Source organism: Chrysemys picta, chromosome 3, assembly GCF_011386835.1.
Source record: "Chrysemys picta bellii isolate R12L10 chromosome 3, ASM1138683v2, whole genome shotgun sequence".
Lineage (NCBI taxonomy): Eukaryota > Metazoa > Chordata > Testudines > Emydidae > Chrysemys > Chrysemys picta.
This window is the reverse complement of record NC_088793.1, coordinates 108,811,703-108,830,503: the sequence shown is the minus strand read 5'-3', so window position 1 is coordinate 108,830,503 and position 18,801 is coordinate 108,811,703. Positions and strand designations below refer to the sequence as shown.

The following is an 18,801-nucleotide window of genomic DNA, read 5'->3' as shown; positions in this document are numbered from 1 at the left end:
AGCAAACTGTCTTTAGTACGCTAATAGGCAGCATGTGTTTTGTTGGAAGACAACAGCTGGCTGAGGTACGACATGGTACCGTACATTGTGGACAATAACTTCATGTGATAAGATATTCTCCATGTCCTCACTCATCCCCACAAATTGTTGCCTTGGCCAATACATGTATAGAGTGGTTGCATGAGAGCAGGTGTTTGTTAATTTGAATGAAGGCAAGTCTCTATGCATTCCCCTATCCATGCTCTCATCAAGACCTAGTCTCCCTCTACATGGCTGTCTGAGACATCTAAAAAACCCTGCATCTCCAGCCACACTTATTTTGTGACACCAATAGCACCAGCAGGACACTTGGGTTGTTTCTTTATAACCACCTACTCTATATCACAGGCTAACCTACAAACCATTTGTCACGGTTACAAGGCTAGCTACCTTTCTGATTTCTCTGCACATAGCCCTTCAGGTCTTAGGTCTCATGGCTTCACCTGTTCCAGGATGGAATTCCACAATTCTCCTAGTCTCAGACCAATCCCTGGGCTACCGTATCCTGAGTATCCACCTTGCTTGCCCAGAAGGTCTGGCTATGTTTGAGTACCTGCAGTTCTTCCCTTCAGGTGACTGACCAGTGGCATAGAGGGATCAGATCTTCAAACAAAGTATTGTTTATTTTAATAGTAGGAACAAAGCATTTGCGGGGGGGAGGAGGGGAGGATTTTAAAATAAACAGCCTGCACATGTCTGATGATAACCTAGGCAGGCCTAACCATTTTAGACATCCCATTGGATGCCTATGTTAGTCTGGTTCCTCTGAATAAATCCTCCCTCTGGTGAGAGAGCCTTCCTTTTTAAACTTGCACAGTTCTGTGTGGGTCTTTTCCTATCCTGGCATTTTCTCTTAACAGGCCTCGAGTGTTTGTGGTGAAGTGTCTTATCTTGGGACTTTCTTTTCCCCTCCTGCTTGTTTTTCCCTTACAGCCCCCTATCAGACTCAACCAATATAGTCATACAGTAAACAGCCCAATAGTCAGGTCAACACACCATAGTAATAAATTACTACAGAGCAGCTCCAGATCTGCCACACCATCATTCTCTCATCTCCAAAAGTCTTCATTCTACTGCCTCCTGCTGACTTTGCTGCCTATTGAATTTAACCCCATCAACTGATTGACATGTTGCTCATTTGATTTTTTTACTGACTCTCTAAGCCTTCTTTTGTCCTCCTTAGTCTTGCCACCAGCCTTTTCCTCTATCACCTATCTTCCCCATTACCCAGTCTCACCTTTCGTTTTAACCACCATCAACTCCACCCCTGGCCAACCTATTCTAGTCTCATGGCAAATCATCCACCGATATCATTTAAAAAAAGTTCTCAAACATTAAAATGGAGAAATAACAAAAGATAGAGTTAGATGCATTAATTTCTAAAAAACAAAGCTCAAAACCTAGAGTCCCCTCCAAGAGCCTGCACCCCGCACTCCTTTCTGCACCCCAACCCTGTTCCCCAGCCCTGAGCCCCCCACACACAAACACCTTCCCAGAGCCCACACCCCACACCCCTTCTGCACCCCAAGCCCCGGCCTGAGCCCCCTCCCACACCCCAGCCCCCTGCCCCAGCCCTGAGCCCCCCCACCCAAACACCCTCCCCGAGCCCGCACCCCCTCCTGCGCCCCAACCCCAGCTCCAGTCCTGAGCCCCCTCCTGTACCCCAATCCCCTCCCTGAGCCTGCACCCTGCACCCCTTCTTGCACCCCAACCTCCGTCACAGTCCCCTCCCAGAGCCTGCACCCCAACCTGCTGCCTGAGCCCTAAGCCCCCTCCCAGAGCCATCACCCCACACCCCCTCCCTACCCCAAAACTCTCCCCCAGCCCTAAGCCCCCTCCTGCACCCAAACTCCCTCCCAGAGTCCACACCCTGAACCCCCTCCTGCACCCCAACCTCCTGCCCCAGTCTCAGTCCGGAGCCTCTCCCACACTCCGAACCCCTCAGCCCCAGCCCAGAGCCCACACCCCCTCCCATACCCCAACCTCCTGTCCCAGCCTGCTGAAAGTGAGTGAGGATGGAGGAGAGTGAGCGATGGAGGGAGGGGGAGTGGAGTGAGCGGGGTAGGTGTGTGGCCTCAGGGAAGGGGAGGGGCAAGGGTGTTTGGGTTTGTGATTACTGTTATTTCTACATTTTCTTTTAATTAGATCCTGGGTTGCACTTAAATTCAAAAAGTGATCTTGTGCTTAAAAAGGTTGGAGACGACTGAGCTAGAGCCCCTTGGAACAGGATTGGTGGCTCTTAGTGTCTTGTTCTATAATCTCTTCAAAGACTATAGTTCTAAGTCACTTTCCAAAAATGCCTATGTGAGACAGGAGCCTAAATACTATTTTCAAAGTGATTTAGGCATAGGAGCCTAAGTCTCACTGATTTCACCTTAGGTCTGTACTTTATCCCAAACTCTGTTTCCTGTCATCTCACAGAAACTCATTGTGACACTATGCCCCATATTGTTCATAGAGATATTGCATCTGAAGAAGTGAGGTTCTTACCCACGAAAGCTTATGCTCCCAATACTTCTGTTAGTCTCAAAGGTGCCACAGGACCCTCTGTTGCTTTTTACAGATTCAGACTAACACGGCTACCCCTCTGATACATAGAGATATTGTTATAATATGAATATGGAATAACAGACATTTTATGCAAGATGGGTCATTTGAGATATCACTGGAAAGGTTATGATTTACTGAATGTGATTATCCTATGTGTATGCATGTATCATTTCTGTATCTGAAGTTAGGAATATTAACTATGTATCAATTACGAAAGTGTTTGCAGCTGAGGAACGCCCACCAGACAAATGCAATCAGTCTGGCTGTTTAGTCAATGAACCACTAGGGAGAACAATAGGACTTTGAAAATGCTAATCTCCCACCTTCCTGGGATGCTGCTTTGACATGACAGGGTCATGTGATCATGTCACCTGGTACTGGACCCTATCTTGTACTGCTAGTATTTTTCCACTAGAAGGGTAGGGATCAAACTGGGAAAAAAAGATTCCCACCATATGTAAATCCTGAGTGAGTTAATAAGGGTGGGTTCTTCACTGAATCCCCACCCAAGATGACTGCTGAAAGCACCTAAGACTGATCTGGGAAAGAAAGAACTGGACCCAGGCTGGAAAAGGTGTCCGGTCTGTGAAAGGAATATCTGGAGTTCTAAGCTGCAACCAAGAGCAGTTTGTCTTCCAGAAACTCTACAACCTGCTTAAAACAACATTTAGGGTGAGAAATTACTACTGGTAGCTAGTTTCTTTAGTGTCTAAAACTTAGTTTGCGTGTTTTATGTGCTCAGTAATCCGCTTTGATCTGTTATCTATCCCTTAAAATCACTTAAAATCTATCCTTTGTAGTTAATAAACTTGTTTTGTTTTCTCTAAACCAGTTTGTGCAATTCATAATTGGAGGGCAAAAAGCTGTGCATATCTTCCATCACACTGAGGGAGGGGGCGATTTTCATGAGCTTACACTGTACAGTTCTCTGTGCGGCACAAGACAATACAATTTTGGGTTTGCACCCCAGAGGTGTGGGTGCACTTGAGACCTGGGCAATCCCCTAGCTTAGGGGTTCTCAACCTTTTTTTTTCTGAGCTCCCCCCTCCCACAACATGCAATACAAACTCCACGGCCCACCTGTGCCACAACAACTGTTTTTCTGCATATAAAAGCTGGGGCCGGCATTAAGGGGTAGCAAGCAGGGCTGTTGCTCGGGCCCCCACATCACAGGAGGCACCGCAAAGCTAAGTTGCTCAGGCTTCAGCTTCAGCCTTGGGTGGTGGGGTTCAGGATCCTGGGCTGGGGTCCCTTGCAGCAGGGCTTTGGCTTTCTGCCCTGGGCCCTAGAGAGACTAATGCCTGCCATGGTTGGCGGCCCCCCTGAAACCTGCCCGTGGGGCCCTGGACCCCTGGTTGAGAACCACTGTCCTAGCTGATTCTTCCCATGTAGAGCTGATTTCAGTGTCTGTGTCTTTCTGCAGCCAGGCGTGTCCCTTCTTATGTGTTTGTTAGAGAGGCTTGAGGGCCTGGCACAGAAGGACAGGGTGAGGGTGCCCAACCTAGTGTAACAGGTGGGCTCAGTGAGACTCCAGTACATCAGGTGGCACCCTGGAGTAGGGGGAAACCTGTCACACTGATATACACTTGTTTTGTTCCTATAATTCCTATTCATCTTCTGAGAACCACTGGCACTTGCTCTGACAAATAGAACTTGGAAAAATATTATTATTTATTTGGAAGATGTGGGTTTCCTTCTACCCATACATAATTCTGGGGTCTAAACGCCCCCATTTTTTCAACTTGTGCTCCTTATATTGAAAAGGGATGCTTATTATTAAGTGATTGTTGTAGCTTGTCTCTCTCACCAACAGAAGTTGGTGCAGTAAAAGATATTATCTCACCCAACTTGTCTCTCTATTATTAAGTGGAACAATTGAACAGAGAGCTATTTGCATTACTACTCTAGATAACATCCTGCAAACACATGATACATTGAGTCTTCATTTAAGAAACACAACCCATGGTGGTGCTTTTCTTAATCTCTGCCAATTCATTGAGGGTGCTGATGAAGCTGAGAGGAGGGATTTCGCTGCGCTCCATCCCTAGGTTTGCCACTTCTGCGGTACAAAAACCAGGACATCCGGAATAAGTGTGAGCCCATAAAACTGGACAGCTGCCAGCTGAGCACCCCTACAGATTTCCTAGGACAGCCACCTCAAAAAAGGGACTATCCTCAGAAAATCTGAACAGGTGGCAGCCCTCTCCACACCCTCCTTTCTCTCCCACTGACAGCATAAACATGGGGCAGGGATGATGCCAATTCCTATGGGCAGCATGAGCAGGACCAGTGTTTGAATCTCCACCATCACCTTACTATTCCCGCTGGCATCAGTCCCACCATTTCATACTACATCTATATTTTGTGTGTTTGTAACAGAAAATAGGACTTTTAAACGGGAGCTTTTAATGTAAGATTTCCTTGGGGCAAAGGGTCAGTCCACTATTCCTCCTCCTCACCAACCGCAAAATATTTTGGTGTCCATCAGTCTGCAATACCTACTTCTTCATCATCCTCACTCAAAATCACTGTTTCAATGTTAAGGAATCCATCTTTTTATAATCATCATCACCAACAGCAACAGCATTCTCTTTGGGGACTTGTACCTTGACCCTGTAGTACCCAATCAGTGCCCAGCTCCAATTAGGTTTGATATATTAAAGGTAAGTGTGGGAAGAAATCCCTGAAGTTTGCAGGTAGAGCTGCCAGGTATGGAGATGACCAGTGCTGGCACACAGATATGGTACCTTAATAACAGCACATTTTGTTAAAAGCTGCATCTCCTATTCCGCAGATGCTCATCATCCTCTTGTGAATGTCTGATAATGAAACAAGCATAGATATATGATACAACACATTATGAGGCTGGCTGGATAATAAATAATAAATCAGTTCACTGGCAATAACTGAAGTATTTCCAGAAGATAGTAATACCAGGATGTGGGGAATGGATTGTAGGTTTGCTTCCATTAAAACTAAGAGGTACTTATTTCAGGACAACTAAGTTTCCAAACTAGTTATGAAATGTAATAAACATACTATTTAGTGCCAAAGTCAGAGCTACAGAGGCAAGGATGACGAGAAAATGGTTCTTTTACCTGAATTTTTCTAGATGGGTGAAATAATTCAGCTGAAATGTAGCCTCTCTGGCCTTACCTACACTTGTAAGTTAGAGTGTTAAAACATGGTAAGTAACACAGGTAAAGCAATATAAGCTGAAATGCTTGGTACAGACAATGACTGTTGTGCTCCAAACACCAAGGGGCTAATCACAACCAGATAACTACATGATAGTCCTTGTCACATTTAACATGTAAACTACTATATTTGTTAACACATGCTCTAATATGGTATAATTTTCCAGTTTAGACAGACCCCTCCCCACCCCCTGCTGAGCAGGGCTGACCTTGATAGTAGAAAAGATTCACAGAGTTTGGAACAAAGGAAAAGTACTATGTGGTTTCCTGAATATTGTCTATCCCAACAAACAGCACTCAAGCTTTACATTCCACCTGGACAGGCTTGGGGATACGCAGCTGGAGCAAAAGAAAATGTAAAAAAGTTTTTTTCCCCCACCATCTCTGGAAGTTCAGATAAAAATCCTGGTGATATGCAAGTATCAGAGGGGTAGCCGTGTTAGTCTGAATCTGTAAAAAGCAACAGAGGGTCCTGTGGCACCTTTGAGACTAACAGAAGTACTGGGAGCATAAGCTTTCGTGGGTAAGAACCTCACTTCTTCAGATGGTGATATGCAGACACAGTTGGACAAAGGCTAATTTTGAGCAGTCTTCAGTTTAAACATCACCAGTTACCGACAATCTTGCCTGATTCGAACACCTCCTTTTGTTTCTTGGACTACCATTGTTTCTTTTGTCAAATTAAGTGAAGTCCTGTACACTTTTTAAATGGTTCCGGGTTGAGTTAATATCCTCATCAAATATTTGGCTTCTGACAGAAATCTGTACTGGGCAGGCCTCATTTAAGACTAATGTTAGCCTATCATTGGCATTCTCCTCTAGACAAAGTGGCAGAGCTACCACTTTTGGATTTCTCATTTAAGAACTCATTTCAAAATGCAGAGCACAGAGGTAGTGGACTTTCAAAAACCTCCATCATGCTATGCCCAGTTAATTTAAGCTAAAATCATACATTGTAGCAGGGTTCTGGATGTTCCTTCCCCTTAGGAAGACTCATAGCTTGATTGTCAGAGGTGCAAGCACCCACAGCTCACACTGACTTTAATGAGATTTGAGGAAGGACTGAAAACCAGGCCAAACTGCGTAGTCTTTCAGTGATGTGTCGAGCCTTCACTGGCCAAGGGTATGGCAGCCCTTATGATCAGATTCTATTCTTGAGTCTCTATCATCTTGTTACAAGAGGCTGTGTGCCAAACAACTGTCAAAAATACCCAGTGGGGCCACACAAACACACTTCTTCATGTTGAGATTACAATTTTAGAAGCTGTAAGTGAATATTTATAGTAGGTCTTGGCAAAACTGAAAGGCCATATATGAAAGGAATTCAGAATAAAACATAAAAGTCTATGGCACTGATTTGTCTAAAAGAGAAATTTGCAAAAAGTCTCATCATTTCACAATAAATAAGGGGCCCTGAGGTCTAGGCAAAAACTTTTGAATTAAAGCAGAATACTTAATGTCTAAAATATTCAGCTTTTCAGATCTGACAGCTCGTATTTACCTTTGAGTCTCTAACTGGAATTCATCAGATGGCCTCAGCAATTACCATACAGTAATACAATAGTCAAATATTTTATTCATTAAAATAAGGATTTCAAGAAGTTGTCTCAGACTTATGTGACAGACCCAGACCAGTGGGGTACAGGAGTCTGGTAGAGGGCAAATACACTGGTCACTGGATGAGTAGTTTTCTGTTCCCTGAGTGACCAGAGAAGGGGCTGCACTAGAGTAATCAGGAACCTGCTAGAACCAGTTAAGGCAGGCAGGCTAATTAGAACACCTGCAGCAAATTAAGAAGAAGCTGCTAGAATCAATTAAGGCAGCTAATCAGGGCACCTGGGTTTTAAAAGGAGCTCACTTCAGTTTGTGGTGTGAGTGGGAGGACCTGGGAACAAGAGGTGCAAGAAGCTGAGGGGGTGTGCTGCTGGAGGACTGAGGAGCATAAGTGTTATCAGACACCAGGAGGAAGGTCCTGTGGTGAGAATAAGGAAGGTGTTTGGAGGAGGCCATGGGGAAGTAGCCCAGGAAGTTGTAGCTGTCATGTAGCTGTTACAGGAGGCACTATAGACAGCTGCAGTCCACAGGGCCCTGGGCTGGAACCCGGAGTAGAGGGCAGGCCCGACTTCCCCCCAAACCTCCCAATTGACGTAGACTGTGGGTTCTTCCAGAGGGGAAGGTCTCTGGGCTGTTCCCCAACCCACATGGTGAATCTCTGAGGCAAGAAAATCTGCCAATAAGTGCAGGACCCACCAAGATAGAGGAGGAACTTTGTCACACTTACAATACAGGGAAGTGGGATTAATGCATCATACACTGTATTTGCAGCACAAATTGACCTTCAAATGCCTGCAAATAACTAGTGGATATTTCCCCATCTGCACACAAGCTTTCTGCTGTCTTCTATACCAGTTCCTCTCACCACGCTCAATGTAAAGGGAAGGAGGGGACAGGTCAAGGAAGTTCCACGGGCAGGACCTGAGTGGGATGAGGGTGTGGTGGAGAGAAGCTCCACTATAACTGATTCTCCACTGATATAAAACCCAGTGGCTTATGTTGGGGCTGTCATAACTTGCACCAAATCCATGAAGCTCTGAATCAGGAAACCACAACCATCTGCTGCCACCCTCCATTACTTCTGTGCTGGATCAGGGTCATTGTGTTAAACTTAAAGGAGACATTAGAGGCTCAATTCTCCACTGCATCTAAGTGCTATTCTGAAGCAGTGGAGAGAGGGGGCTGCTGGGAACCAGTTGCAGATCCCTGATCCCGTGCTGCCTGGCCCCACCATAAATTAAGAGCTGCTGATGTCACTGATGCAAGATTCCTAAACCATAATCTACATGAGAAAAGACCTGCTAGTAGAGCAAAGTCAGTAGAGCTATACTGGCCAATCCTCCTAGTGTAGCTGCACTTTATACTAATTCCCTGGGCTAAATAAGCTATTCCAGCAAAAACACTTTTATGCCAATAAAACTGCATCTACATGAGGGCTTCTACTGAAGTGTGGTAAAAAATGCCACCCCTAACCAACGTTGCTATGCCAGCAAAAGTTTCTAAGGTCACTTGTCCTACCTGAGCCTGCACAAGTAGAAGATCAGCACAGCAGAGCTGCTCTTTGCCATATCCACTCCAAACCCATCCAGATACAAGCCCTACACCAGAGTTTGGAGACCAACTGCTGTAGGAGGCGGTTAGGCCGCCATCTGCTTTTCAGCACCAGAGACTTCCTCTGCAAAAGGAGAATTCTCTGCTGTCCTTTGCCATCTAGTTTTTGCCCACTTTGCACCATTTGAACAGCAGAAGCTGGAGAGTCCAGCTCTAATTCTCTTCCTTTCTTCATGATGTCTCCTCAGAGATGACAGAAGAACTCGGAAGACAAAGGAACTGTAAATATGTGGTAGCCACACTTTCTGAGAATACTGCAGGGGAAGAGGCAGGAGGAGAAGTTCTTGTTTTAGCCTCTCCTTCACATTCTCCTTTGCATCAAATGTAACAGAGGCTCTCCAAGCTGCTGCTTGGATGCCATCATGTTTCTTCAAAAACGTTCCCATAAGTTACAGTGGGTTCTGTCTGTTTTGATTTGATTGAATCTAAGTCTGAGTCCCTTAATTTAAAATTACTGATTTTGATAAAGATTTAGAAGACCAGACCCTGGCCCCCACTGCTGCTATTCTGCACTGGTCTGTCCGTGTAAAGCGACTGCAAAACTGGCTTAGCTGGTACCGGGGAATCCTTCAGTGGCATATGGGAGGTTTAGCTGGTTTTACACCATACCGTCCTGCCTCCTACCCAAAGTAGAGAAAATGTTGGGCGTGTGCAGTAGCCAAGTGAGGATGAGACATGGCTGGGGAGCTGAGGTGACCCCCAGCTGCCGTACAGCTCTGCTTCACTTTTGTCCAGGAGATATTTTAAAGACCGTAACTATATTACAGTATATCGTAAAGTTGAATTATTGGAAAACAATGCCAGACATGTAAAATTCATGTTTTGGACCTGAAGATATGGAATTAGAATATTTTGATCAATTGATTACTTTTCAATATTATATACTGAATGTATTCATCTTCTCCAAATTTTAAAATAATTTTACTATCTTGTTAAAGAATAAGCCACCTATTGCCATGTCTAACTTTATTTTAAGCAGACCTTCAATTGACCTTTTTGATTACTACTGATAGAGAAAGAAAGAAAGTTTGGCAATTAAAAAAATATATATATAAGGGAGAGGAAATCATATATGTCCGTACCTGGCCAGGGCTGCTCAATCGTATGAGAAGTTTTTTTTCAATCTCTGGTTAATCTCTTTCAATCAAAGCTTTAGTACTTTTTCTGGCAAAATTCCAAAGTGGTGTTGGAGATATATATATTTGTTGAGCTTTTTAAAGTAGTGTAGGAGATCTAGCCCCAAGTCTTTCATTATATTAGGAGAATGTGTGGCTAAATCCTCCTGCGCTGGTCTGAAAATTTTTTAAGCATGATGATACTGAGACTTTTTTAAGGAATGCCAAAACAAAAGTAATAATGATGTGGCTGATGTTAATTTGAACGGCTGATGACGATGCTTTATCTGATTCCACATTTCCTCAATACGAAAAGTTTGGTTTCTGGAAGAACAGTAGCTTGGCTATTTACTTCATTATTTCATCCTGGATCGTGGGTTTTAACAGCAGATATATACACTGGCAATGTATAAGTTTCAAAAGGAAATGTTCATTGATTTGTGGCAATGTTGCTCTTATTTAGAAATGAAACATTAGCTACAAAACAGTATAGACTTTTTTCCTATTTGTCATTTATATATAAAATCAGCAATCTTCACACAAAATATTTAGAGGGTTTCCATTTGACAAAATTACATTAAGTATATTGTGATCTTATTTTTCTTTTATACATGCTTCCAATTTGTCAATGATTTAATAAATAATTAACCACTGATGTCTAAAATATAAATTAAGCGCTTCAAATACTAAGTTATACCACTGAAAGCCACCTCCTCCTCCTGAGGTTACATAAATATCTCAAGAATATAGCAGTGAAAACATCGCCTGAAAAAAGATGGCCAATTGATTTTAATGTTTATAAAATCGAAACAGGTTCAAGGGAACAGCATTCACAGGACTTTCATGTCACTTCTTCAGAGACTTAGGAGGGAAGTGAGATGACCAATCTTCATATGTTTCCTAAACAAATTCAAACAGGTGCTCTTTGCTTTTCCACTTGGAGTGTGTGATATTTTGTGCCTGCCCTTATGAACACTTTGATCTGGATCAGTTAGGAAGAATCAAAGAATTTGCTTCCTTTGGGGTTCTGGACAGATGACAGCAGCACAATCTGCCTTGCTTTGTAGGGCGCACTCATCCACAACTCAGATTCACATCACTGTGATTAAGAAAGACATTTCAATCTGTTAATATTTTTTTTAAAAAACCTCAACCCCCAAATCTCTGCAGTCACCTCAGCTGTGTCATTCTGCTTCTTAGAGAGATGGAAAATGATATTGCTTATTATTTTAACTAGCAGGGGGAAAATAGTGACATGACATCAATGGATATAAACGCAGTGGTAACTGTGACAAAATTTTGTCAAAACAGTTACCTTAAAAATAATTTGGCTCTGAAACACAAGAGCTGGATAACTGCTTGTTATTTTTGGAATTTTATAGCAAGGAAAAAATACTGAAATCTACATGTAGCAAACAAAAAACAAAGAATCTATGTGCCAGAAATACTGACGGCAGTACACTGCATTTCTTAAGTATGTAATGAGGTGTGATCTTATTTCTGGAGATATGCTATGCTATTTGATCTAACAATGACAATATACTATTGTTTAAAAGACAATGGAAGATAGTTACTTAGGAGTCGCTTGTGCAAAGAATCACATCGAGACAGCATATATACAGAAGAAAACCTATTATTTGGTATACTTTTTTGTCCACACAAGATTTTCTTTTTTATTATCTGGGGACAATTTAGTAGGGTCAGAATTATTTCCCTTCCATATATTTTTCAAAATAAGCAAGAAATAATATTAAAAAACAGCTTTTACTGATTGATACATTAACAGTACTCTGGGATGTTCCACTTTAAGGTCTACACAGTGGTTTTAACGGATTAAGAACTGTTCCTCCACTCAAAAACTGACCCAAAGACAACAATGTCAGAAGCAGTATTCTATCCCTCTGAGATTAGACACTCAGGCATTTACTTTGAAAAGATGAGATCAGCTTAATGAAAACAAATGTTTTGTTATGCAGTGCAGGTTTTATTCAAACAGCAATGAACTCACCCCATGTTAAATGCATCTACAAATACATGCATAGTTGACATTAGTCAGACCTAGATACCTCCTGTTTACGTTATTCAGGACCTGGCTACCTACTCATCTCTCCTATATTTCAAGAAGTGCAGCACAAGGAGTTGATGAAGCTCAGTTCTCATGGCACTCTGGAAAATGATTCAACTAAATGGTTTGGTGGATAGATCCAATTTTTTGCCTCATTGTCTGTGTTCAGACTCCAACCTTGTATAATATTTTGGAAAAAATTATCCTTTTCTGTACTGAGCAGAGTAAATATTTTGTCAGTTGTTAAGGATGAGCTAGAGAGTAAGACCCAACGATGTATCCAAATCCAGCAACAAGACTTGGAACTGCTTAAGAACTTTTTCCAGATTGTGACTTGTAATATATTTCAGAAGCCAGCAGAAATACCAACCACTTGAACTATTAAAGAAAGGCTGAATGAACCCTTTGAAGAGCAGTGAAAATATATTTTCCACCCAGCTTTTAAAAAATTAATTAAATTAGCAAAGAAAGGGTGGGTGACAAATAGAAAACATTTCCTTCCTTAAAGTGCTGTTTTTATGGTATCTTCTCAAGTATAGAACAATTTCACCACACTTAAATCTCATCAGAAAGAAGAACCTTACTGAATTAAGCAAAAATTAAAAGGTTACTTATGTAAGGTTCAAAACCCAAACTATATACATAACAGATACAGGCATACAAGTAAAATCTCCATCTCGTAAGGAAAGAGCAAGTTTTGTTAGGTATTTGAGTATCATAGCTGGTCAGTCAGGCTGTAATTGGCTGTAACTGGCAGCCCTACACGACAAAATATGCTTTTCCTACAGCAAAGGGGCACTTAAACATTTTTTCCTATCTTTGGAAATATCAAAGAAAATCAAAGAAATTCCTTCCTATCTGATCCTTGGTGCCAAAAGCCCCACTAATAATTATAAGCTAAGGCCAAAGACATTACTGGAAGCTATATTGTGCCTGGCTATTCTACTGGAGTGCAAAGAAGTGAGGGGGAGGGGGTAAGAATCACACTCCTACACAGTAGAACTAGTCATGAATTTTCAGATGAATCTTCTTTTTTTGAAGGAAAATATCAGTTAGTTGAGACCAAAATTGTTCACAGGAATGCACCAGTTTCAACAAAACTTTCACTGGGAAAGGTTTCTTGAGTCAAGGATGGAATTTCTGTTCAAAACTAAAGAAAGAGAGACATTCCCCAAAATAGCTAATAGCTCTAATTTAGACCAGGGACTTGAACCTCAGTCTCCCATGTAAGTGCCCTAGCCACCAGACTACAGCCTATTCTAGGATGGGTATTTCTCAGTCTCTCCTGTTGAAGCTGTTCTATGTATAAACAACTAAATACTCATTAAACCAGAGAGAGTAAGAGAGACTGACTCTATAGCCCAATATTTAGGGCACTCCCCTGGTCTGTAGAAGGGACTTGAGGCTGAGTCTCCCACATCCAAAGAGAGTACCTTAGCCACTGACTTATTGGGTATTCTATGTGTGCGGAGGTCACCCTCTCTCCTGTGAAAACTTAAGTCTCAGGTTCATCCCAATGCGGAGCAGGAACATTTTTTTATCTGTTCAAGAGTTTCATGTGACAGGAAAACCATTTCCCACCCAGCACTACTATCGGGGCCGGATTAACCTTTTGCGGGCCCAGCGCCAAACATATTTATTGTCCCCATGGAGGCAATGGCTCATGGGTTTACAATAGTGTCAGTAGAGGCACGGGGAGGTCAGTCCCCAGAGCGAGAGGCCAGCCAAGTGTAATGGGGCATGGCATGGCAGGGGTGGCCCCGCTCCACCAAGCCCAGTGAGCCCACTATTTACAGTCAGTTGTCAGATGCACAGTGGCCTGCCCAGCCCTTTGCTGCCAGCATGCCCCTTCCCCTTGGTTGGGCCCATGCCAAGCCACACAGCTCCTCCATCCAACAGTCCCCTGACTCCATATGGCCTGAGGCCCCCCCCACCCCCCGGACCCACTATGCCCATCACCCCCTTCAAACCCTCCCCACAAATGCCCTGCACAACACCACCCGTGCCCAATGCCCCCCTACCCACAGCCCCACCACAACTGTCCAGCACCCCACACAGAACCCTCACTCCCTAGTAGGGTGATCAGGGGTCCAATTTTCAACCGGAACACCCGGTCGAAAAGGGATCCTGGCAGCTCTGGTCAGCATTGCTGGACCGGGCCGTTGACTGTCCAGTTGGTGGCGCCGCACAGCGGGGCTGGCAGGCTCCCTGGGAAGCAGCAGCATGTCCCCCCCTGGCTCCTACATGTAGGGGCAGCCAGGGGGCTCTGCATGTTGCCCCCACCCCAAGCCCTGCCCCCGCAGCTCCCATTGGTCACGATTCCTGGCCAATGGGAGCTGCGGGGGCAGCCCCTGCAGATGGGACAGTGCGCAGAGCCACCAGGCCGCGCCACCGCGTAGAAGCCAGAGGGGGGACATGCCGCTGCTTCTGGGAGCTGCTTGAGGTAAGTGCGCCGGGAGCCTGCACCCCTGAGCTCCTCAACTCCCTGCCCCAGCCCAGAACCTACTCCCAAACCCTTCAATCCCAGCCCGGAGCACCCTCCTACACCCCAAACTCCTCATTCCCAGCTCCATCCCAGAGCCTGCACCCCCAGTCAGAGCCCTCACACACACACCCTGCACCCCAAGCCCCTACCCCAGCCCAGAGCCCCCTCCTGCACCCTGAATCCCTCATTTCTGGCCCCACCCCAGAGCCTGCACCCCCAGCAGGAGCTCACATCCTACCGCACCCCAACCCCTGAGCCAGCCCGGTGAAAATGAGTGAGTGAGTGAGGGTGGGGAGAGCAAGCGATAGAGGGAGGGGGGATGGAGTGAGGGTGAGGGGTGGGGGGCATCGGAGAAGGGGTGGGACATGGGCGGGGCATCTGAGGAGGGACAGGGCGGGGGGGAACAAGGGTGTTCAGTTTTGTGCAAGTAGAAAGTTGGCAAGCCTACTCCCTAGTGCCCCAACACACATAGATCTTCCTTGCTTCCTCACAACCCAGCACCCCTCCTCCCCCAGAGACCCACGCCCTGCCTCCCGACCACACTCACCGGCCCTGCTGGGAGGTGACTGTGTCAGCCGGACTGAGCCGGCAGTGCAGCCAGGGTTGGTCCCGGGGCGGGGAATCGCTCCATCCCTTGGGAGTGGCGCGATCAGCCTGTCCTGGGCGGGCCCCCTCAGCGATCCAGCCATGCACCCCAAGACTGCCATCCCTCCCCCACAGCTGAGACTGGCCAGGCTTCTGCACCAGTCCCAAGCGGCTCAGCTCCAGGGAGACAGGTGTGACCCCACAGGTAGTGGGAAGTAGAGACTGCCTGGAGCCTGAGGTGCACTGGGGTCCGGCCAGGGGGCAGAGAGGAGCCGGCAGGCGTGACCAGGGGGCAGAGAGGAGCTCTCGGCCAGTCGGGGGCAGGCCAAGAGGAGCAAGTGGTGGTAATGGGGAGCCTCAGTGGACACTGCTAGTGGAGCACAGTGCACAGTGCTAGTGGAGCAGGCCAGGGCCCCTTCTGGGCATGGACCCGGCTCCATGGAGCCACTGACACTATTCAGAGGGGTAGCCATGTTAGTCTGAATCTGTAAAAAGCAACAGAGGGTCCTGTGGCACCTTTAAGACTAACAGAAGTATTGGGAGCATAAGCTTTCGTGGGTAAGAACCTCACTTCTTCAGATGCAAGTTTACTTGTGAGGTTCTTACCCACGAAAGCTTATGCTCCCAATACTTCTGTTAGTCTTAAAGGTGCCACAGGACCCTCTGTTGCTTTTTACTGACACTATTGTAAACCCAGCAGTGACTACTACACAGAAACAGGGCACAAGCACAGTCCTTGTGCTCTGGGAAGCTCATGGATTTCTCCCTCTGTGGGGCAAGTCATTCTTTGCCATGCTCCCTTGCCCATGCAGGGTGCACAGTGGGGAGTTTGCTGCAGTCCCTAAGAACAATGTAGCAGCAAGTACATGCCTTCTGTGCACTGGCATGCTGTTAGAGGTATTCTACCTTGCTGAGTCATAGCTCACATGGAATAAAATAAGACTTGACACCCTCAAGGTGGGGCTGTGCCATAAAAGGCCACCAGGAAGGAAAGAGGTTTCAGGAATATAAGATCTCAGTTGTGTTGCAGCCAAACAATCATTACAAGTGGTGATCAGTACAACTGAATTCCACTTAAGACAGGTTGATCTGAAAATACCTAAGCAGAGAAGGAAATGAAAACTGAGTATCTAAATATAAGGAGATAATTGTGGAGCTCACCACATAATTATGAAAATATCTTTGTGTTCATTTAAAAGATATCTGTATTATGAGAGTTGTCCCAGTGGGGCTGGTCCTTTAAGGGGGGTTGGACCCAACCTTACCTGTGACAGGTCAGCAACTTCTCAGCTGTGACTGATCAGTGAGGGATCAGGTGATTACACAAGCTCAGCTGGGAATAGAGCTGCAGGGAGCAGGAAGGTTCCTGTAGGTGATCCAGGGGGTGGAAGGGAAAAAGCACTCCAGGAAAGTGTTGGTTCGTGTACCTATTGTGTAAGTAGCTGCTGAGGATGTGAAAGATGAAAAGGGTGAGGAAAATGACAGGGAGAGAATGATGCCTCAATGGTAGCCATGTCAGAGGAAATTCCCCCCTCCACACCTTCCCTCGGCAGCTGCACAAAGTCTGAGAAGTGAATACTTGACAGGTAGTTACATTTAACAATTGATTCTGAAGCCTGAATTTTGCCGTGCAGCCTCAAAATGGAAGACATTGGTGAGCTCTCCATTCCCCTTTGCCAGGGGGCAGACACATACAGATCATAACCTCTTTAGGGCAGGGACTATGTTTTTGTTCTGTTTGTTGAATGCCTAGCACAATAGGATTCTGGTCCATGACTGGGGCTTCTATGCACTACAGTAATGCAAATAACAGAAAGGGTTTTAGAGCCAGGTTTTAGAACCCTGTTATAGTCTTGCTGTCACTGTTAAGTGTTGCACATATAATAGTGGAATTTTATGTTTGTATTTTATATAATTTAAAAATAAAAAATAAATGTATTGGTGTATGATTTGATCATATCCTGCCAGCCCCCCTTTTTGAATAGCAGAAAGGAATGGCCTAATGGGTCGTTGGTAGAGATACATCAGCCAGAATCTGCGTCTGGACTGATTTCAAGGCAGTAATAGATCCTTTGATGGTCACCAGTTTGTTGTAGGTTTAGCATTTTAAAATAAGTAAAAGAATGCCATGATTGTTTTCTTTTGCATTGCAATTTGATGTTCCTGTTCAAAATGTTCTGTGTAAATTAATTCTGTTTTGTGTGTGAATGAGGAATGTGTGGGTTAAAAAATAAGTGTGAAGGCCATTGCTGAACCAGATGGTCTAGGGAGAAACCGGAGACAGACGCAAGGGCGCCAGGAAGCTGCAACATGCCCCTATTGAAATGTCAGAGGAGGGCAGATTGACGACTCTAAAAATGAGACAGGCACCTATAAATGGGGACAAAATAGCGGTAATCAAAACCAGCATGGAATAACTCCCTAAAAAAATGAATAAAAAAACAAAATAAAAAATAAGAACAATTTAAAAAAACAAGCACTCGTCAAACAACAATTGATTATAGCATGACGGTGCAAAACTCATTGGTCCCAATGAAGGAAAAATCACTATATAAACAAGGTGACTTGCCATGAAACTTTGGGTTTGTCCTGCCAAGACTTCCCCGGAGCATCATGTCGCGACCGACGCAACCCGGCTCCTGCCTACTCGTGATCAAGCTAGCTGGCCACTAGATTGATCTGGACTGGTAACTATAATATCAACTTGTGTGTGTGTGGTGTGACTGAATGCATATGCTAATTTTTGTATCTTCAATAAACACGGAGTATTGCCTTTTCCCCTGAAAAAGATCCTGTGTGCTTCTTATAAGCATAACACACCTACCTCAGAAGTTGTCACTACACAAATAATAAACGGTAGAATATTTTTTCCAACTACATTTTAAATTTTAATTTTTCCTTCATCCTGTAAAACAGAAGCATTAGCTCACAATGTATCAGCACAAAGGAATTTGAATTACCATGGTCAGGAGGCATGCAGTATGTTCAATTTCTCTTTTAATTTTGTCAAAAACGTGAAGGAATTTCTCTTGCTCCTTCCCTGCCTACCACAAGCACTTACAACATGATCACAGGTGTAAACCTTAACATCTTCAACAGGCCCAAATCCTCTTTTTGTGTGGAATTTGTCTTTTCAAACAAAAATATCATTGAGCTCACGTGCCAATTTAGGCATGTGCTTCCAATTATTTTCTTCCAGTTTCTTTTCTAAAAGTAAAAGTTTTATTAGTGTATGAACAAAAATGTTCTCTCTCATGGTTTATCTTCTCTTCTTGCTGGATCAAACAAAGTCATAAGGATATATTTATATATTTAAAAATTAGCCTCCCATTTATATTTATTTTCTGATATAGCTGATTAAGGCTCAATCTTTAAAAAATGAGCAAAGCTCAAGTAAAATGCTTTGTTTAGAACCAAGATATGCTAAAAGCCAGTGGATCTGGAGGAAAATTTCTGTGCCAAAATGAGCTCCATGAGTGTCAGCTGCATAACTGAGCTGTGAGCATGGGGATGAAGGGAGATTGATTTCCACTGGGTAAAGAGATAGCAGATGTGACCTTGTGACCCCTTCTTACCCAGGGTCTGGCCCAAACTAATCTG

The 18,801-nt window shown here is 44.5% G+C and overlaps 1 protein-coding gene across 4 annotated transcripts in view; it reads right to left on the bottom strand.

Annotated features, from left to right (window-relative positions):
* Positions 1–18,801, bottom strand: part of AIG1 (androgen induced 1) — a 192,330-nt gene that overhangs the window by 58,944 nt on the left and 114,585 nt on the right. Inside the window, exon 4 of one of the 4 annotated variants that reach the window (XM_065590313.1) lies at positions 8,568–11,165. The exons of the other annotated variants lie outside the window; for them this stretch is intronic. Within the exon in view, the coding sequence (XP_065446385.1) occupies positions 11,163–11,165 (3 nt within the window). The 3' untranslated portion in view covers positions 8,568–11,162. Of the gene's footprint in view, positions 1–8,567; positions 11,166–18,801 lie in introns of those variants that run through there. 4 annotated transcript variants of the gene reach the window in all.